Raw genomic sequence first — 20,791 nt, 5'->3', positions numbered from 1 at the left:
CTTGTAGGGCTATTTGTAATGATCCCCACATAATTTAAAGCAGAAAAAAGAATTGATACCAGAGGGACAAGTTTTTTATTAGATAGGCCAGAAAAGACCCTGGATTTAAAATTACTATCTGAACCTAGTTCTGCATAAATAAGTGTTATTTTAAAATAAAATCAGGACTTAAATTCTTGAAAAATTTTAAAATATGTGAATTGGGGTATAGTTACCATAAAATCCTTCTGTTTAACTTTGAAGGCAGGAAGAAGGTAGCTCCAACATTTACTGAGGGCTTATTATCACAGAGGTACTATTTTCAGGGCTTTGCACATATCATTTAATTTTCACAATAATCAGATTATAGAGATCATCCTCTTGGACAGATGAGGAAATTTATGTTGTAAGAGGTTAAGTGACTGGTCAAAAATTATTGAGGTCATGTAGCCAGCACATTGGCCACGTGCCATATGCAACAAATACAGTGACAGGATAATCAACACTAAGAACAAATAACTTGCTTTTATTTATTCGGTCCTTTATTTCAATAAATTTTATTCATATTAATCAGATTAATTATGGTCCAGATTATTTGAATCACATATTATTTTAGCTTCTTTTTTATATTCCAGAAAAGTAATATGGCCTACATTTGAATTTACTGATTATTTCTCAATATTTGATAAAAATTACTATGTGTGTCTCTTCCCATCATGTTGCTTAGAATATGTTACCTTTGACTAATGAGAAGCTTGTTTTTTAAGCTAGATGTCTGAAGTATTAGTTTTCTATCCTTTGTAAAATGATAGTCAAAAATTTTTGACTCCTTCATTATCTTAAAATACATAGTATATTAACAAGATAATAGAGAAATAATTTTTATTTTTTTATTTTTTAAAAATATATTTTATTGATTTTTTACAGAGAGGAAGGGAGAGGGATAGAGAGTTAGAAACATTGATGAGAGAGAAACATCGATCAGCTGCCCCCTGCACACTTCCTACTGGGAATGTGCCTGCAACCAAGGTACATGCCCTTGACAGAAATTGAACCTGGGACCCTTTAGTCAGCAGGCCGATGCTCTATCCACTGAGCCAAACCGGTTAGGGCAGAGAGAAATAATTTTTAAATGTGCTATAAAATGATTATAATATTTTACTTACATTTAAATAATGCCAATAATTTTTCAGACTGCTACAGTTTTGGTTCGCAAAGTATGATGTGCATGTATGTGTGTATGAATAATCATATAGATATGATTATTATAATCATAAAATAATAGCAAACACTATACATAGTGTAATTGCTGCTTAATATTCATTAGATATCTGTTACTGAACATAAAACACATGTAAGACAGTCATGCACAGATAACTCTTGATTTTAAGCAGGAAAATTTTAATATGCTTGTTTGCCTTATCTATTTTATTAAAATAAATGTTTTATTAGACACATTATGAACTTACACTTTGAGAGGACACTTAATGAATGTAATTTGAATAAATCATTACAGCAAATGAAGCAATAGCATGGTTTCAGATTACTTGCATAGAGTAAAAATTTAAAACACAGGCTTTAAAATCAGTGAAACCTGAGTATTGACCCTTCCCCTGCCACTTACTGGCTATATTGCCTTGATAAAGTTATTAATCTCTCTGAACCTCAGTCTCCTCATCTACATAATGGATATAAATTAGTCCTGACTTCATGAGGTTGTTTTATGAGATCAAATGAGATTATAGATATGCTAGAGGCCCGATGCATGAAATTTGTGAAAGGGGCTCGGCCCTTGCAGCCCCAGCTTTGTCTGGAAGGTCGTCTGGACGGTTGTTTGGCCTAATTAGCATATTAGCTCTTTATTATATAGAATACTTCAGTAAGCTAAGTGCCTAACTCATAATAAACACCAAATAAAGAGTACTCTTTGGATAGAAAATATACTGAGGTTTAATTAAAAGAGTAGATATGATAATGATGATGATGATTACTATTGAAGGAAAAGCAATTGTTTTGTATAAGCCATTTGTTGTGTTTAAGCAAAATAGGGTGGGGCAAAAGTAAGTTTACAGCTGTTCATATGGAAAGTAATACAATAATTAATAAATAATAATGCAAGAATAAACTCTGTGCTTTGCATACTCACAACTATAAACCAATTTTTGACCCACCCACCTTTATAATAAGTATCTGATTTTTTTCTTTCTTAATTTTCAGTGTGCACCTAATCGGCCTATTGGTTTGGCAATGCGATATTTCTGTGAGCCCAGTTGCAGCCATAGTAACTGACATTTTTAATGCCTCCGATGATGGACGCGTCGGAGTTCCAGGCGGGGTACAAAACTGGCCAGCACTTGTAATCGTCATCATAATAATATTGACGATAGGTGGCAACATTCTCGTCATCATGGCAGTACGCTTTGAGAAGAAGTTGCACAATGCCACCAATTACTTCTTAATGTCCCTAGCCATTGCTGATATGCTAGTGGGACTACTTGTCATGCCAACTTCTCTGCTGGCAATCCTTTATGGTAAGTACAATTTTATTAGTTTTTCAGTCTCAGATGATGTCATGAATTTGTGTCAGGTATCACAATAAACATTCATAAAGTTAATTATTTTTCTCGTATCATTTGAAAAGTGAAGAAAAACCAAATTGTGTGGCAGATGGAATTGGATGTGTATGTAATATTTATCAAATAAATCAGTAACAGTCTTCAAAAATCAAAACAGACATTTCATAACATCTTAAGATGATAGATAGATACTCTATTGTTCAGTGTTATCTACAATGACAGTTGCCTTATAGTGGGACAGAGTCAGAAACACACCATCACCCCTATAATCTGTTTTATATGCATAGTACCATCTCTTATACAAAGAAAGTGAAAGAGGCTCACATAAAAAATAAACATATTTTAAGTAACCTTTTTTTAAGGTTGGCAAACAAAGTGATTGGCACATAATAAGCTCTCAATAATAGCTATCCTTCATGGAGTCTACAGTTTATGTTTTTACGAAGAGACAGGGGATAAAACATTAATTAGTAATGTATAAATGCAAGGTCACATTACCACAATAAAATTTAGGTAATGAATTTTTTTATATATTTATTTATTAGTATGTAGGAGATATTTTTATTTATTTATTTTAATTTTATTTTTTCCAGCACAATTTATCCCCCTCTACTGTCCTATTTTCCCTCATCCCTCCCTCTCCTCACAGTAACCACATTGTTGTTCATGTCCATGAATTCTTTCTCTCTCTTTTTTTCTCTTTTTTCCCCTCAATCACTACACACACACCAAGCTTTGATAAATTTGTTTTAGGGAGGTTTTTAATTTTTATTTTCTACCATCTCTATGCCCTATTTATTTTAATCATAATTTTGCATCTAGCTAATATTTATAATGATCAACTAAAATCACTTCTACAAAACTACAAAGAATCTGTGCTAAGTGAAATAAGCCAGTCAGAGAAAGATAAATATCACATGATCTCACTCACTTATGGAATATAATGAACAACATAAATTGATCATCCAGAGACAGAGAATCATTGATCAGAATGTCAAACCTCAGAGGGAAGGTAGGAGAGGGTGGTAAGGGGGAGAGACCAACCAAAGGACTTGTATGCATGCATATAAGTCTAACCAATGGACACAGACAACAGGGGGGTGAGGGCATGAGTGGGAGGGGTAATGGAGGGATAAGGACACATATGTAATACCTTAATCAATAAAGAAAAAGAAATTAAGAGAAAAAAAAGAGAATCTGTACTAGGAAACTGGAGAACCCAGTTTGGATTTAATTGCTGATATGCTCATCTCACAAAGGAATGAACTAGACTCCTAGTCCCTGAAGTGTATAATGGGATTGGACTAGAAGGAATGATACTGAAAGTGTACCTTAAGTTCTCAAATCCTAAAATATAATCTCTCATGAAACATAAAAATTATTTACTCTGTCCTAAATACACAGTGATAATAGATTATATTAATGGACATTTTATAAATAGTATTCTCTGAAAATCTGCTTTTCTTATCTTTATTGTTTTAATGGTACATTAACCTCAAAGCCTAAGTATTTTACCAGCTCAGTAGCATTTTTCCACTCCATGGTGCCAAAATTATGTAAGAAAAGGTTATTAGAATTAATGTGCAACAGAAAGTATACTTTGTCTTTTACTATCTGTTTCATTTTGCCAGTTTGTCCCTTAAGAATATATGGGTGATCAAAAAATGCATTTTCCTAAATCCAAATCTTATAACACATCCATACCCCCACCCAACAAGAAAGAACAAGAACAATACTACCACTAAATTTAGAGACAAACCAAATTCCAAGTGATCTGTAAGCAGAAAAAATAAATAGGAGATCACAATGAACTGTCAGGCTCCTGCCACATGCTGGTGTGTAGAGGAAGAGCAGTCCAGGAAATGCTGCATGAGAGAGAGGAGGAAAGTTAGCAGGAAGCTTAAGATTGATGAAAATCATGCAGAAAATAAAGTTTACCCTCTGGGGGCTAAAAATAAAATACTTTTCCTCCAACTTTCTAAATTCTTCTAGCTGGGCTAATAATCAAATTAACAATGACAGATAAGCAGGAGGAAATAAAAATTGTAGTATGTGCACAGAGAGAATTCACATAACCATGGAAATTCCAAAGACAGGAGGCAAAATTGGATATATATGCATTTGGACAAAGGAGAAAAGGAGGCAATGAGATCTTAGATTTCAAAAAACGAGAATGGGCAATTTGCAGGTAGTTAAGGAAGAGCAGAACACACATGGCAGGCAAACTCTTGCTTCAGTGGGACACCGCGGGTGATCTAGCTACCAGGTCCCTAGTTGGACCCCTTCCATCTGCCATACTAAATTCAGTTAGGCTAAGGCAAACATCCTAAGATTTCTTTCCTGAAGCAGGCCTTTGCACTGAATTTCTTAGGCAAGAAAGCAGGGGATGGGGGTAAGGGGGTAGGGTGGCAAAGGTTCTTCCTGAGTCATTTATTTCTTAATAACCCAAAGGCACAGTTTCGGGAGTGGCAAAACCTTTGTTTCCTTCAACCTCAAGTATGAAAATTCTCAAGTTTTTCTGGAAGCTCAGCCTTTAGGGAAGAGACTTACAAGTGTGCATTAAGACACAAGAAAGCAGTTTTGGAAAAAGAACTCGGAAATTTAAAAGGGTATTAAAGGAAAGGGAGAGTTGAATATTTTTTTAAAATGCACAATGAAGGGAAAAAGAAACAAGAGGGAAAATTTGTCACCCTACATGACCAAGGATGTTAGCTTATAAGGACCAATCAACATCCCCCCCTTCCAGTAAAGAACCATACTTGTCATACATGTCATATGGAAAGAAGAGGGCGCTCTTGAGCTTAGAAACCAGCCACAAACTGCCAGCCATGTTCATACAATTCAAAGATGCAACCAAACTTAATCTATACCAAGCAACTACAATAAATATAAATAAAAAAATAAACAATTTAAAAAAATGACAGAGCAGGTGCTCAATAAATATATACTGAATAAATAAATAAAATTCATCAAAATAAAAAAGCAGAACATAAGAATTTTAAAGAGGCATGTGATAAAAATTTTCACTAATAAAAAATAACCAAGGAAAAGAAAAATACTTCAAAATTAAATTTCCTCAAACAGGCATTTGAAGGTATGAAAAAAAATACCTTGAGGTAGAAATCTAAAAACTAAGAATGAAACAGACAAAAAAATTGGTCAAGCAAAAGTTGATGAACCCAAGACAATAAAATAAAAGAAAAAGAATAAAATCACATCAGAAATGAACATTAAAGTACCTGAAGAACAATAAATTCATATCAAAACTGAATAAGAAGCATTGAAGCAAAATGAAACAATAGAGAATGAAGGTGAGATAATGAAAAAGTAAAAGGGGTCAGAATGAAAGTGTTTGAGAAGAAAGACCAGAAAAAAGAAATCCACTGTGCATATAATGAGAATTCTTAAAAAGGAAAAAAAAATAATGGAACAAATTAATATTTAAAACTATAATTTAAGAAAGATTTTCAGAAATAAAAGAAAGTCTGAATCTATATATTGATAGGGCCAATCCAGTACCAGAAATTTGACCTGGAACAGTCAACTCTGAGATATATTTAGATATTAGATTTTAAATATAAAGGAAAAATCCTCAAGGATTTCAGGCAAAAATAAGGAATAGTTTAGAAGAATGATAGAATTATACAAGCTTCACAGTGAGGAGAAAAAATGAAGCAAAGCAACAGCAAAGAAATATTTTTTTAAAAGGTAAAATTGTTTTTGAAAGATATTAAAAACAAACAAACAAATGTATAAAGACAGAAAACAGACCATTAGTTTCTAGAGCCTAAAGGCTGACTCCAAAGGAGCATTTACTTTGGTAATATGGAACTCTTCTATATCTTGATTGTGATGCTGATATATATATATATAATTTCTCAAAATGTGAACAACCATAAATTCTATTATGCAGATTTTTAAAAGGGTGAATTTTACTGTAGTTAAATTAAAATATAGAAAAAATTCTCAGTTTGGAACAAACATTTTACATCCAAACAAGTTTGCCATCAAGATTAAAAACCTTATTTTTTCCTTTTTTCTTTTAAAACTTTAATTTTTTTAAACTTAGAGAATTCTGAAGCCATAAGCTCTTCTTAAAAAATTGAATAGTGAATGGATTCATCCAAAAGAGAGATGATTGGGGAAACTTCAAAAAGGTTGATGAGCCGAACCGGTTTGGCTCAGTGGATAGAGCGTCAGCCTGCGGACTCAAGGGTCCCAGGTTCGATTCCGGTCAAGGGCATATACCTTGGTGCCGAGCACATCCCCACTGGGGGGCGTGCAGGAGGCAGCTGGTCGATGTTTCTCTCTCATCGATGTTTCTAACTCTCTATCCCGCTCCCTTCTTCTCTGTAGAAAATCAATAAAATATATTTTTTTAAAAAAAGGTTGATGATGAATATTTAATATATTTAATTCTAGAGCTAAGACAAAAACAAAAGTGTTATAAAGGCAGAATACCACTGTTATATAATATATATTATTTGTTACATACTCTATAAAATTAGAAACAATGTAATTAAAAATTGGGAGAAGAGAAAAGAGGAAAAAGTAAGTATAATAATCAAAAGGTAGGAGTTAAATAATATCAAAAAAACTGACAAACCAGAAAGTAATCTATATCGATATATATCTCTATCTCTACCTCTACCTCTATCTCTATCTCTATCTCTATCTCTATCTCTATCTCTATCTCTATCTCTATCTCTATCTATAGCTATAGCTATAGCTATATCTGTATCTATATATAGCTAATATGCCGTGTCCCCTCAGGAGTTTGACCAGGAGACCGGGAGTTCGATCTCTCGCTATGATGTGCACTGACCACCAGGGGGTGGCGTAGAACAAAGGAAGGCCCCATCCAGCAGCCAGCAGCTGGGGAAGGAAGGCCCCAGTCGGCAGCCAGAAGGCCCCAATCAGCCCTGATCGCCAAACAGGCCTAGGGACCCTACCTGTACACGATTTTCATGCACTGGGCCTCTAGTAGATTTAATAAGAAAACATGGGTCAAAGAATATTAAACATGATATAAATAGAATTTAGAGATGGAAAAAGATATAGGGGGGATAAATGGTGATAAAAAAATTAAATAAAGAGAAAATGAAAAATAAATTAAATAAAATATGAAATTAAGTTAACCACTATAGCAAAATTAAAATCTTCCTAAAATCAAAAGATATGTAATTAACAGAAGACAAAAAAATTATTTCTTCAAACAGGTCTTCTATTTTTTGCTCAGCTTCCTGTCCTTCTGGCACCCCTATTATGCGGATGTTGTTTTGTTTCAAGTTGTCCCAAAGCTCCCTTAGACCCTCCTCCTGTTATTTAAATTTTTTTTTCTAGTTGCTGTTCTGTTTGGGTGTTATTTTTCTACTTTGTCTTCTAATTTGCTGATTTGGTCCTCAGCTTCTTCTAGGCCAGTGGTTGCCAGCCTTTCGGACCTCACGGACCACCAGTGGTCTGCAGACCACCAGTTGGTGACTGCTGTTCTAGTCTACTGTTGAAACATTCCATTGTGTTCTTTATTGCAGTTATGTAATTCTTCATTTCCTCTTGATTCTTATTCATGATGACATTCTCATTCAGCTTCTTATAATTCTCATTGAGTTGTGTGTATTTGTCATCCAGAAGTTTGAGCATCCTTATAACCATTACTCTGAATTCTTTCTCTGACAAATTACTTGCCTCCATTTCATTTAATTCCTTTTCAGGGGAGTCCTCTTTTTCTTTCCTTTGGGGATTGTTTCTTTGTCTAGCCAATTTTGCTGTCACATTATAATAGTTTCTATGTCTTAGATCCAATTGTTATGCCACCCAGGTTCTTTTGAGGGTGGTCATATGTAGTCAGTGATTTGTGGGACCCAGTGGGGCAGTCTCTCTTGAGTTATTTGGGTTCTCCTGAGGTAATTGGGTCTTGAATGTTAGTTGCTCATTCGTGAATGGAGTCTCCTCACAGGTTGTCTGACAATGTGACTCACCCCCCCGCCTCATTGTGCAAGCTGTTGTGGATGTGCTAATAGTTCCAGCTCTTGTGGCAAGTGTTGCTTGCAGTCTCACTGGCATGCAGCTCAATGTGGGGTCCCAGAGTCCACAGCCTGGGTGGTGAAGATCCTGGTGCTGTAGCTGGGGAATTGTGGCTCTGGCTGGTGTGGCTTGACTCTTGATGGGGTGGTGTCACTCTGTGAATCACTGCAAGGGTCCCAGAGCCCTGAATGGGGGGGGGCAGGCATCCCAGAGTCTGCAGGTGAGGCAATAGGACTCTGGCCAGTGAGGCTTCACTTGAGGGCCCAGGAGGCAGCAGCAGAGGGGCAGCAGTTGGAGTCTGAGGTCTTCTTTTGAAGCAGCATGCCCTTGACTGGAGAGGCACACACTCAGCAACTCACTGAGAGGCCAAGGACCCAGCAGACAGGGAGGCGGAAGTTGCAGGGACTGCAGCTGAAGCAGTGCACCCTTGGCTGGAGAGGCCAGGAGGTGGGAATGAGACTAGTGCAACCTCTGTGGAAAAGAGTTTGGAGTTGCCTCAAAAATTTAAAAATGGGACTCCCATTTGATCCAGTGATTCCACTTCTAGGACTATATCCCAAGAATTCAGAAATGCCCATCAGAAAGAATGTATGCACCCCTATGTTCATAGCAGCACAATTTACAATAGCTAATATTTGGAAACAACCTAAGTGCCCATCAGCAGATGAATAGATTAAAAAGCTATGGCACATCTATACAATGGAATACTATACAGCTATAAAAAATAAAGAACTTTTACCATTTGCAATAGCATGGATGGACCAAGGGAGCATTATGTTAAGTGAAATAAGCCACTCCAAGAAAGATAAATATCACATGGTCTCACTCATATGTGGAATCTAATGAACAACATAAACTGATGAACAAAAATAGACCCAGAGACATAGAAACATGAAACAGACTGTCAAACCTCAGAGGAAAGGCAGGGGAGGGTGTGTGTATGGTGGGGGGGGGGGAAGAGATCAACCAATGAACTCATATGCTTATATGCATACACATAGACACAGACAGTAGGGTGGTGAAGGCTTGCGGGGGGAAGAGGCAATGGAGAAAAAAGGACATATGTAATACTTTCAACAATAAAGATTTATTTAAAAAGAAAACAAGTAGAGGAAGAAACATAATATGTTCTCAACATTATAACATGATGTAATATGACAGTTGAAAACAGTAATGGCAATATCAATAATAGCAATAAACTTGAGTGAATCTAAGTCACTCTCAAAAATAAAATATTTTCAATTTGGCTTACAATAAAAAGATCCAACTATGTTCTATATATAGGAAGAACTCTTAAAACAGTGATTCATAATGGCTAAAAATAAAGATATGGACAAAAGCACATCAAGCAAGTGGATACAATAGGAAAACAGTAATTGTGATCTTGATATGTAAATTTCAGGTGGAAAGAGCAGTAAGAGTCAAAAAGAAGGATGCTTTTTACAAACAATAACAAAAAGGGATACTTATTTTTTATTTAAAAAAAATCAATTAACAACAAAACTATAGCAATTAAGAATATCTAAACCCCCAAAACACAGCATGACCTTATAAAGCAAAACTGAAGAACATGGGAGGATACATTTATGTGGATATATTCTACTACTGTGAGATTTTAACACATCATACTCAGCATATGTGATTTATATTATATTCATCTGTCTATGGACATTTAGGGAGTTTCCACATCTTGGTTTTTGTGAATAGTGCTGCAAGGAACTTAGACTTGCTAATATCTCTTCAAGATTCTTATTTCAATTCTTTTGGATAGATACACAGAAGTGAGATTGCTGGATCATATGATAGTTCTATTTTTAATTTTTGAAGATGTTCCATACTATTTTCAATCACAGCATCACCATACTATATCCCCACCCACAGAGTACAAGGATGCCCTTTTTCCATATCCACGCCAACACATGTTGCTTGTTCATTTATTGATGATAGCCACCCTGACAAGTGTGAGGTGATATCTCATTGTGATTTTGATGTATAGTTCTCTGATGATTAGTGATGTTGTACACCTTTTTCTATGCTTATTGGCCATTTGTATATCATCTTTGCAGAAATGTCTATTTAAGTGCATTGCCCATTTTAAAATTAGGTTATTCTTGTTGTTTTTAAATGAGTTATATGACTTATTATTTTGGAGATTAACCCTTTATCATATATATGGTTTGCAAATATTTTCTCCCATTGCCTTTTTGCTCTGTTGATGGCTTCCTTTGCTCTGTAAAAGCTTTTTGGTTACTTTGATATAGTCCCACTATTTTTGTGTCATATCCATGAAATCATTGCCAAGACCAGAGCCATAAGGATCTATTATTATTATTATCATCATCATCATCATCATCATCATCATTATATTAATATATTTTTATTGTTTTCAGAGAAGAAGGGAGAAGGGAGAGATAGAAACATCAATGATGACAGAGAATCATTAACTGGCTGCCTCCTGCACGCCCCTTACTAGGGATCGAGCCCGCAGCACAGACATGTGCCCTTGACTGGAGTTGAATCTGGGAACATTCAGTCCACAGGCCGACATTCTATCCACTGAGCCAAACTGACTAGGGCTCCCCTATTATTTCTTCTAGAAGTTTTACAGTTTTAGGTCATATATTTAAGTATGTTGGACATTTAGCTTACAAGATGTTTTATGGAGTTAGATGTGTTGCTATTAAAGTTAATTTGGAAAATTAAACATGCAAGAATAGGTTGACACATAAAAGTTATGAAAGGGGACTAGCCCTATGAGATATTGAAACATATTAGAAAGTATAATTAAAAGAGTGGATCATTGGACCATACACAGAAAAACCAGAGAGTAGGGTAAAAAATCTGAAACAGATTCAAGTATAAATGGATATTTAATATATGATAAAAGTGTCATTTCAAATCACTGGGAAATGTTGGCCATCAACTATATAGTCATTTTATAAAAGATGAAATTAGATTTTACCATATACCAAATACAAAATCTCTAAATGGATCATAGATCTAATTTAAAAAATAAAACCACACAAATATCAAAGGAAAAGAAAGGTTAATTCATCTATAACCTAGCTTTATGGAAAGGATTTTTAACAATGACTCAAAATTCAGATGTAATAAAATAAAAGGTTGACATCTTTGGCATTGAAATAATAATTACAAAAATACATAGCAAAAATACCAAAAACCAAGTTCAAAAATAAATAAATTCATTAAAAATACTTGAAACATATATTGTAGGTAAAGGGCTAATATCTCTAATATATAAAGAGTTTTTTTAAGCTAAGGAAAAATACAACACAAAAATTTTTAAAATGTGCTAAAGATATGAGTAGACAATTTGTGAATTGTATATACTAGTATTTTAAAACATTTGTGAATATTTAAATTATGTATACACATTTACATATACAGCCAAATATATAACTGCTTAATTTTAATCATATGAGAAATACAAGATAAATGACACTATGATACAATTTTTTATCTCTCAGATTGGCAAAATTTTAAAAGCTAGAACTGATAAATTATTTGAGCAAGATTGCATGATACAAGATCAACACACAGAAGTCAATCACATTTTTAGATTAATAATGACCATGTGAAAGCTAAAATTAAAATTCAATGTCACTTACAATTGCTCAAAATAAAATAAAATACTCAGGTCTTAATATAATAAAACATGTACTGTATGTGTACACCTAACATTACAAAGTGTGATGATAGAAATCAAAGACCCAAGTAAATCAGGAGACACTGTATCCATAGATTGGAAGACTCATCCTCCTGAAAATGTTAGTTATTCCTGTAATAGTTTGCTAGGTCTGCTATAGCAAAGTACCATAAACTGGGTGGCTAAAACAACAGGAATTTATTTTCTCATAGTTGTGGAGGTTAGAAGTTGGAGGACAAGGAATTAGCGGGGTTGGTTTCTACTGAGGCCTCTCTTCTTGGCTTGCAGATGGCTTCCTTCTAGCTGTGTCCTCACCAGGTCTTTTCTTTTACTGTCTGGATTGAGATCTCCTCTTCTTAAGGGCACCAGTTATATTGGATTAGGACCCAGCCGAATAACCTCATTGTAACTTAATTACATACGTATACACATAAACCTGCACACTGATGTTTATAGCAGCTTCATTCATAATAGCCCCAAGCAGAAGACCACATTCACTGGGTAAATGGCTAAACAAATTGATACATCAGTGCCATGGAATACTACTAAGCAATAAAAAAATGGCTATTGATTCACATAACACCCTAGATCAGTGGTTCTCAACCTTGGCTGCACATTAGAATCACCTGGGAATCTTTTTAAAATCCTGATTTCTGGGCCTCATCCTCCGGAAATTCTGTTTCTTTGTTATGGGGTGGGGCCGCAACATTAGTAACAAAGAAACAGAATTTCCGGAGGATGAGGTCCAGAAATCAGGATTTTAAAAATATTCCCAGGTGATTCTAATGTGCAGCCAAGGTTGAAAACCACTGCCCTAGATGATTCTCCAGAGAATTATTCTGAGAGAAAAATACCAATCTCAAAAGATCACATGCTATAGGCTTCCATTATATATATGTAACATTCTTTACTTGAACAAATTATATAAATAGAGAACATATTAATGGCTTTCAAGGTTTAAGATTGGGATGCCAGGGGAGGGAAGTGGATTTGGTTATAAAAGGGGGAACAAGAGGAATCCATGCAATGATGGAAATGTTCTATATTTTAATTAGGTCAATGTCAATATCCTGGTTGTGATGTTTTACTATAGTTTAATATGTTACCATTGGAAAAAACTGGGTAAAGGACACTTCTGATCTCCATGTATTATTTCTTACACCTAACTGCATGTGAAAATACAGTTATCTCAAAATTAAAAGTTTAATTTTAAAATGTATATGTAAGGCATACATAAATTTTGAAGCATTTAGACTTATTTCACAGTAGGACCTAGAACTACCCATCTCTTGGGTGACCTTGATCTAGCTAGTGGAGAATAACATATATAAAATATAAATGTATATAATAACACATATAATATTTAAGGTATAAAACATAAATGTAGGTTGCAGAAAGTGGATAGCTATACAAAATTGATACTATTTTAGAAATTAGATACTTCAGTAAGGACTACGTTTATCCTTAAAGTCATAGAAAATTAAAAACAACTGAACTAGCCTGGCTGGTGTGCCTCAGTGGTTGAATGTCAACCCTTGAACCAAGAGATCACTGGCTCAATCCTGGTCAGGGCACATTCACGGGCTGCAGGCTCAATCCCCAGTAGGGGGCGTGCAGGAGGCAGCCAATCTATGAGTCTCTCTCATCATTGATGTTTCTTTTTATTCTTCTCATTTCCTCTCTCTATAAAAAATCGATAAAAACATATTGTTTAAAAAGATAGTGCCTGACTACAAACTCAATTTGATAGTCCATGGTGATGACGCTAAAAAAAAAAAATGCCTAGTTAAAAAAATCTCTCAATATTTATGTTCACCAGCAGAAATTTATTTTTCCTCACCTGCTTAAAATCACCAATTTATTGATATTAAATAGTTAAAATCTGTCTAGTTAAAATTGCAACAGAATAATTTTATATTCTACAATTTCAATTTGCAGTCATAATTTTAGAATTTACCAGTAAATTATACCCAGCCTTAACATTTCCATTAGCATGTATGGGAAAACCAGTAGTCCTTGCCCTTCCTATTTTCCTGCCAGTTTGACAAGATTCCTACAAATGAGTAGATGTGTGCTACCAACAATGTAGAACTATACCAACTCAAATATTCCTTCTGATAGCCATGATTTCTTTCCAAACAAGAACATATTTATAATTCATTTGAAGTCTATGCCATCCATAATCTGTATAAAAGTGAATTCTAAGTTATTTTTTAAGGGAATACATTATCTATTTAATGGTCTTTATTTTTATTGAGGAGAAATACTTTTCAGAAATCAAAAACCACACAAATTATATACAACCATATTACTAGAATAAAGCAAGTAAACATCAAATAATTCTTTTTAAGATTTTTAAAATTCTCTATAATGTTTTGCTTATCTTCCTAAAGTAGGAATGTGTGCAATAATTACCTAAATAGTCAATGTGGATTCTTTGAGAAGGTAAGTGTATTTGTGATTGTTCCTCTGTTCGCTTGAGTCAAGAAATCTGTTCATTAGAAATAATTCTGGTAGCTAAAACTCCTGTGGAAGTTATAAAAGGATTAGTTGTTATAAAAACATATATGATTGTTTATGTATGAATGATATTAACCAACTGCTTACGTATATTCATGAGAATTTAAAAGGATTTGGAAGAACTAAAATTGTTGTCTATTAACTCTATAAGGCACTAGAGTACAATCACTGCATTTCATCTTCAAATTCATAAAAAGCTATCATTAATTGAAAACATACTATTTTCCAGGTATTCTGTGAAGAATTTTGTGTGTGTTAGCTCATTAACTCATTCAATCCTCATAAAACAATAGACATGATTATTTTTATATTTTTAAGATGAAGAAACAAATGTTTAGAGAAGTTAAGTAATGTATTTAAGGCTTCAGAATTTATTAGTGATATACCCAACCATTAAACACAGGCCAAACGAACACCAGTGCCTTCTTCTTTTTTATTGTATAATTAACATGCAAAAAATTACACATATTTAAAGTTACACATTGATATATGTAAACACCCCTGAAATCATTACCACAATCAAGATAAACAACATATCTTCACCCACAAAAACTTCCTCTGGTGCCTTTGTCCTCTTATCCCCTGCCTGTCAATGTCACCTCATTCTTAATCACTGTTTCATGCTACATGTCACTTAGAACACTTTTTTCCAAGAAGAACTGTACTCAAAGCATAGAGCTGCTAAAATTAGCTGCCTATATATTTTACAAGATTAATATATATGATGGTGAATGCTCTTTTGAATTTAATTATTTCATTAAAATGGAACATATGCTTATAAGCTAAGTCTTCCTCCATTTTATCTTCATTTCTTTTGCAGAATTCCTTAAACTAACTCCCTTTTACTAGAGATGTACACCTTTGAGTGAAAAAATAAACATTGTCCAACTCAAGCTCCAGAAATACATTTGAGAATAGAGTATTTGGGAATATATAGAGAAATTATAGCCCACCCTCATATTTACCACTGTCAACATGAGCATTTTCGGGGTTCCATCAAAAGTCATTTAATGGACTCCAAGTTATCCTAAATATTCTGGAAAAGCTTATAGTTTTCAGAAATAAACATATGACAAAAAGAATCTCTGATTTCTTTGAATTATTTAACAAATAGCAGAAGGCAATCTTCTCGCATATATAAAACATCCCCAAAATTGATATACCTAGAGTTTATTCTCAAAATAAAATAATTTTCTTATTTGTGTAAATATGTAAATTTGTGTAAATCCCTAAATAAATGATATATTAAGCTCTAGAGCATTGATAGTTAGTGTTCACCTAAACCAGAGGTCAGGATCTGGCAGCTCTTTATTTGACTTCTGCCTGCAGGTGAGTTTTGTTTTAGCCTAGCCAATGATTTTTAAACTTTGTAACTTGAATATCTTTTAAAGTGTGTAGGTTCCATCTTTGCTATGTTTTCTACCACTCCCCCCTCCTTTTTTACAACCTTTCTGCCTTACTCACTGATATTACCTACATTGTCCTTAAAAGGTCTCACAGCTTGTGTGCACAAAAGAGACAACCTTGATATTGACATGCTAAAGTCACTAGCTTATTATCCCTATGTTTTTACAAAGTTACTCCAGTCCTCTAGAAAAATACACAACCCCAGGACTTGTCTCCCATGTGATCATAAATAAACCCGTTTGCATTATGCACTGCTGCAACTGTTCTGGGCTTTCATCAAGCACAGATGTATCCACCATTACCTGCCACCATTCACTGTATCTGTTGGTTATCCATCATTTGCCACTGGGCATCCATCTTGTGCCACTGGGTATACATCATCATTTGCTGGGCATCCGCTGAGTACCGCCATGTCTGTTGGGCATCCACAATCTTCCACCAGGCTTTGTGGTCTCTACTGATGCTCTGCCATTTCACCATGAGTGTCTTCCATGAGCATGCTGCTTACCTGTTTTGGATGTTGTTACCTGGTGCTGCCAAAGCTATAATCCCTCAAGATATCATATGGTGCTGTATTTGTTCCAGTCTTTATTGTACTTATGTTCCTTGTGAAAATTAGGAACATATGCCTCCATAACTATGGCATGTTTTGTTATTTAAAGGTTGAAAAGCAATGCTTGTCCCTGCTCCCTTCACAAAATGCCTCTATATAACAAACAACTTTTGATTTTGTTTTCCTTTTTTACTTATCCTTGTCTACCCAGGGTTTACACATGCTATTGGCCTGATTTAGAGTTTCTTTACTGATACCTTAATTCTTGTCCTCAGCCCTCCACACAAAAAACATCTCTGTGATAGACTAAGCAGTGACCTTATTTGTCTTGTGTACTTGTATACACCAAACATTTACCCCTGTCTCTGGCTTTTTTTTAATGAATAAATGAAGGTCTCCTTACCTCTTGTAAATCCATTTATGAGATTAGACTAGTAGCGCTGCACACAAATCCATGTGCCAGTAGCTCTCTGCAGGCCTGGCTGCTCTGCGCCCACTGCCCAGAGGCTCTCCACGGCCCAGAGGCCCATCCATGCTCTGGCCTGGCCAGAGGCCCTTCCACGACCGGGCACGGAATGCTTGCCTCATCGCTAGGGCAATGACACAAACATTCCCTACCCCCTGCCTCTCTGTGCCCACTGCCCAGAGGCCCTCTGTGGCCAGGGTAGAATGCTTGCCTCATTACCACAGCGACGAAGCAAGCATTCCGCCAGGCTGCTCACGCTGCCCGCTCTCAGCAGCCCCCCCCACCAGGGACTGGGGGACTCTGGAGGGGCTGAGAGGACTGGGCGCCGCCGTCTTGTGGCTATGGGCGCCACCATCTTTGTGACAGAGTGACAGTTAATTTGCATGTTACCAGTTTATTAGATAGGATACTGGGGATTTCCTAGCCACATACATCTAGACCTGTGAATCTTTACTTTTTGGTTCAGATGTCTTCTCCCAATATTTTCTTTCCCTCTTCCAATATACATAATTATTTCACTGCAAGCTTTTTACACTAAGAAAAAAAAATGATTTTCCAAATAATTTTTTTAATCCTCACATGAGGATGTGAGTATTTAGACAGAGAGGGAGAGAGAGAGAGAGAGAGATTACATCAATTGGTTGCCTTCCATATGTTCCCATACAGTGGATCAAAACCCCAATGTAGGTATGTGTCCTGACTGGGAATAGAACCTGGAACCTTTCAGTATATGGGACAATGCTCCAACCAACTGAGCCACACCATCCAGGGCTTTTCCATGTAATTTTTAATTTTAAGTATAAAAAGGAAGAATGGTACTCAGTATATTTACAGAAAATTATAGTGACATATATGAAGAATACAGTCCAGAGGTCCTGGTTCTTGTTTTATCTCTAGAGTCTGCTATCTCTACTTATTCTTTGTCCTTTATTGTTCTTCTTTGTTCCTTAGGGACATACAACTTCTGCAAATTAATTACTGCTTTAACTCTTCTATAAATTCACAAAACAAATTTATAATGTAATTTTAGTTAACATTCCAGTTCTACCTGCAAAAGTTATCTCACTAAAGGTAGACAGGCAACACTGTCTCAATTAAATAATAATTAACTGCTAACTATATGCTTGTATAATGCCAAGCCCTGATGGTAAGGAAGGTGATAATAATAATAATAATAATAATAGCTAACTTTAATTAAACACTGTATGAGAGAGAAAGCTGTCCTCTACATTCTTTTTTTAAAAAAAAATATATTTTATTGATATTTTACAGAGAAGAAGGGAAAGGGAGAGAGAGTTAGAAACATCAAGGAGAGAGAGAGAAACATTAATCAGTTGCCTCTTGCACATCTCCTACTGGGGATGTGCCCGCAACCAAGGTACATGCCCTTGACCAGAATTGAACCTGGGACCCTTCAGTCCGCAGGCCAATGCTCTATCCACTGAGCCAAACCAGTTAGGGCTGTCCTCTACATTCTTAAATTCAGTGCCAGAGCCAAAGACAAAATAACAGGATATATATACCAGGACCTTCATAAAATGAAGTGAAGACCCGAAGAAACAGACCCAGGGGCTGATATGCCATTTTAACAAAGAGCAATAAATAGTGGAGAAGTGACAAGACACAGGAAAAGGGATTTGGGTTTCAAGGGGTGGTAAATTGCGGGAGAGTAAATACATGGGGAAATAACCGGAAGATAAAGGTTTGTTATGCAAGCTCAATCATGTGTGGTGTCTGGGTGATAAGTGTGTCTCCAGAGACTGAGTCATTCTTTTCTTCCTGGTATTGAGGGAGAGACACTTTCACAAAAGGATATATGTACCTTGCCTTTGAACAGAATGGGGGAGAGTAGAGAGCTTTTGTAATATCTGCTGTTTCTCAATTGGTTTAAGCTAAAAATAATTCTTATGCCAAAGTGGCCTATTGCGGGGTGGCATACTCTGACCCTATCAGCACTTACTCTTTGCCTATTATCTCATTTAATCCTCATAACCAACATGCAGGGAGAACTTAATTTTATTTTATTTTATTTTACTTTAGAGATGAAGAAAAGTGAAACACAAAATTTTACCTAATTTAGAGCCACAAAGGACTAATATCCATCCTCACTTAGATCTCTGATATCAAGGGGTCCATTTTCCCAGCTAGTTGGACTGGTTTTTGTGCCACTTAAACCAAATACTGCTTGTGCTTCCTGATTTGATATGGCTCTAGAGACACATAGAGTAGCATAACTAAGAAAATAACCTCTTGCATATACAAAAATAATTTCTCCGAACTCTACAATGATAATACTAGTTAACAGTTATTGTACACTTGCTAGTGCTACACATAATCCTAGTTCATAGACACTCTTAGAACTATGGCTTTGCTCAAAGGAATTCCATTTCTGTGCATTTCAGACTCTATTAACACCCCCTTAAGACACTGAGTCTATAGACCCAGGTCTCAGTGCCTTTGTGACCTTGTAATGAGAAAATGAAATTAAGAAGAAGTGGATGAGGGGCATGATATACCTTCAAACAATTGAAGGATTTTTATGCTCATATGATTCCAAAAGATGAGAGCAAGATAAATAATAAAAAGCTACATAAAACAGCAGATTTGGCTTCAGTAAAAATGGTCTTTATTGATAAAGACCTTTTTCTAGGACAGGAATCACCCCAGTGCTGGAGGTCATATAAAAATTTTCTTCTTTGAATAGGAAGTTGAACTAGGTATTTTTCAGGGTTTCTTCTATCTTAAGATTTTATAATTAAGTTTCCTACTGTTGTCACTTTGAAAAAGTTACTTAGAGTCTGAAATTATCATTAGAGAGGTAGAAGTGAAGTTGTTGCCCCTTATCCGCAGTTTCACATTCTGTAGTTTTACTTACATGTAGTTAACCGTGGTCCAAAAGCATTGCATGGAAATTTCCAGAAATAAACAATTAATAGGTTTTTTAAAAAATATATTTTATTGATTCTTTACAGAGAGGAAAGGAGAGGGATAGAGAGTTAGAAACATCGATTAGAGAAACATCGACCAGCTGCCTCCTGCACACCCGCTGCTGGGGATGTGCCCGCAACCAAGGTACATGCTCTTGACTGGAATTGAACCTGGGACCCTTGAGTCCGCAGGCCGACGCTCTATCCACCAAGCCAAAACGGTTAGGGCAATAGGTTTTATATTATGATAAAATCTTGTGCTTTCTCGCTTTGTCCAGCCCAGGACCTGAATCACTCCTTTGTATAGCCTATGCACACAGTATACACTCCTACACATTAGTCACTTAGCCACTGTCCCGGTTATCAGATCAACTGTCAAGGTATCACAGTGTTTGTATTCAAGTAACCCTTATTCTACTTAACATTACCCCCAAAGCACAAGAGTGATGATGCTGGCAATTCAAATATGCCAAAGAGAGGCTGTAAAGTGCTTACTTTAAGTAAAAAGACGTATATATATAGGAAAAAGTGTAGAACATATAGAGTTTGCTACTATCTATAATTTCAGGCATCTACTTAGAATCTTGGAACATATCCCCCAGAGATTAGAGGGGAAAAGTATATAGTGTCTTTGTGAATGATAGGTAGAAGAAAAGAAAAATTACTATTTTA

General features: G+C 35.5%; 1 protein-coding gene across 1 annotated transcript in view; it reads left to right on the top strand.

Moving 5' to 3' along the window:
- Window positions 1-20,791, top strand: part of HTR2C (5-hydroxytryptamine receptor 2C) — a 176,740-nt gene that overhangs the window by 2,329 nt on the left and 153,620 nt on the right. Inside the window, exon 2 of the mRNA XM_059678797.1 lies at window positions 2,197-2,510. Coding sequence (XP_059534780.1) covers window positions 2,197-2,510 — 314 coding nt within the window. The remainder of the gene's footprint in view (window positions 1-2,196; window positions 2,511-20,791) is intronic.

The sequence above is a fragment of the Myotis daubentonii genome, chromosome X (genome assembly GCF_963259705.1).
Source record: "Myotis daubentonii chromosome X, mMyoDau2.1, whole genome shotgun sequence".
Lineage (NCBI taxonomy): Eukaryota > Metazoa > Chordata > Mammalia > Chiroptera > Vespertilionidae > Myotis > Myotis daubentonii.
Note: the sequence above shows the minus strand (reverse complement) of the source record. Positions and strands in the feature narration are given on the sequence as shown.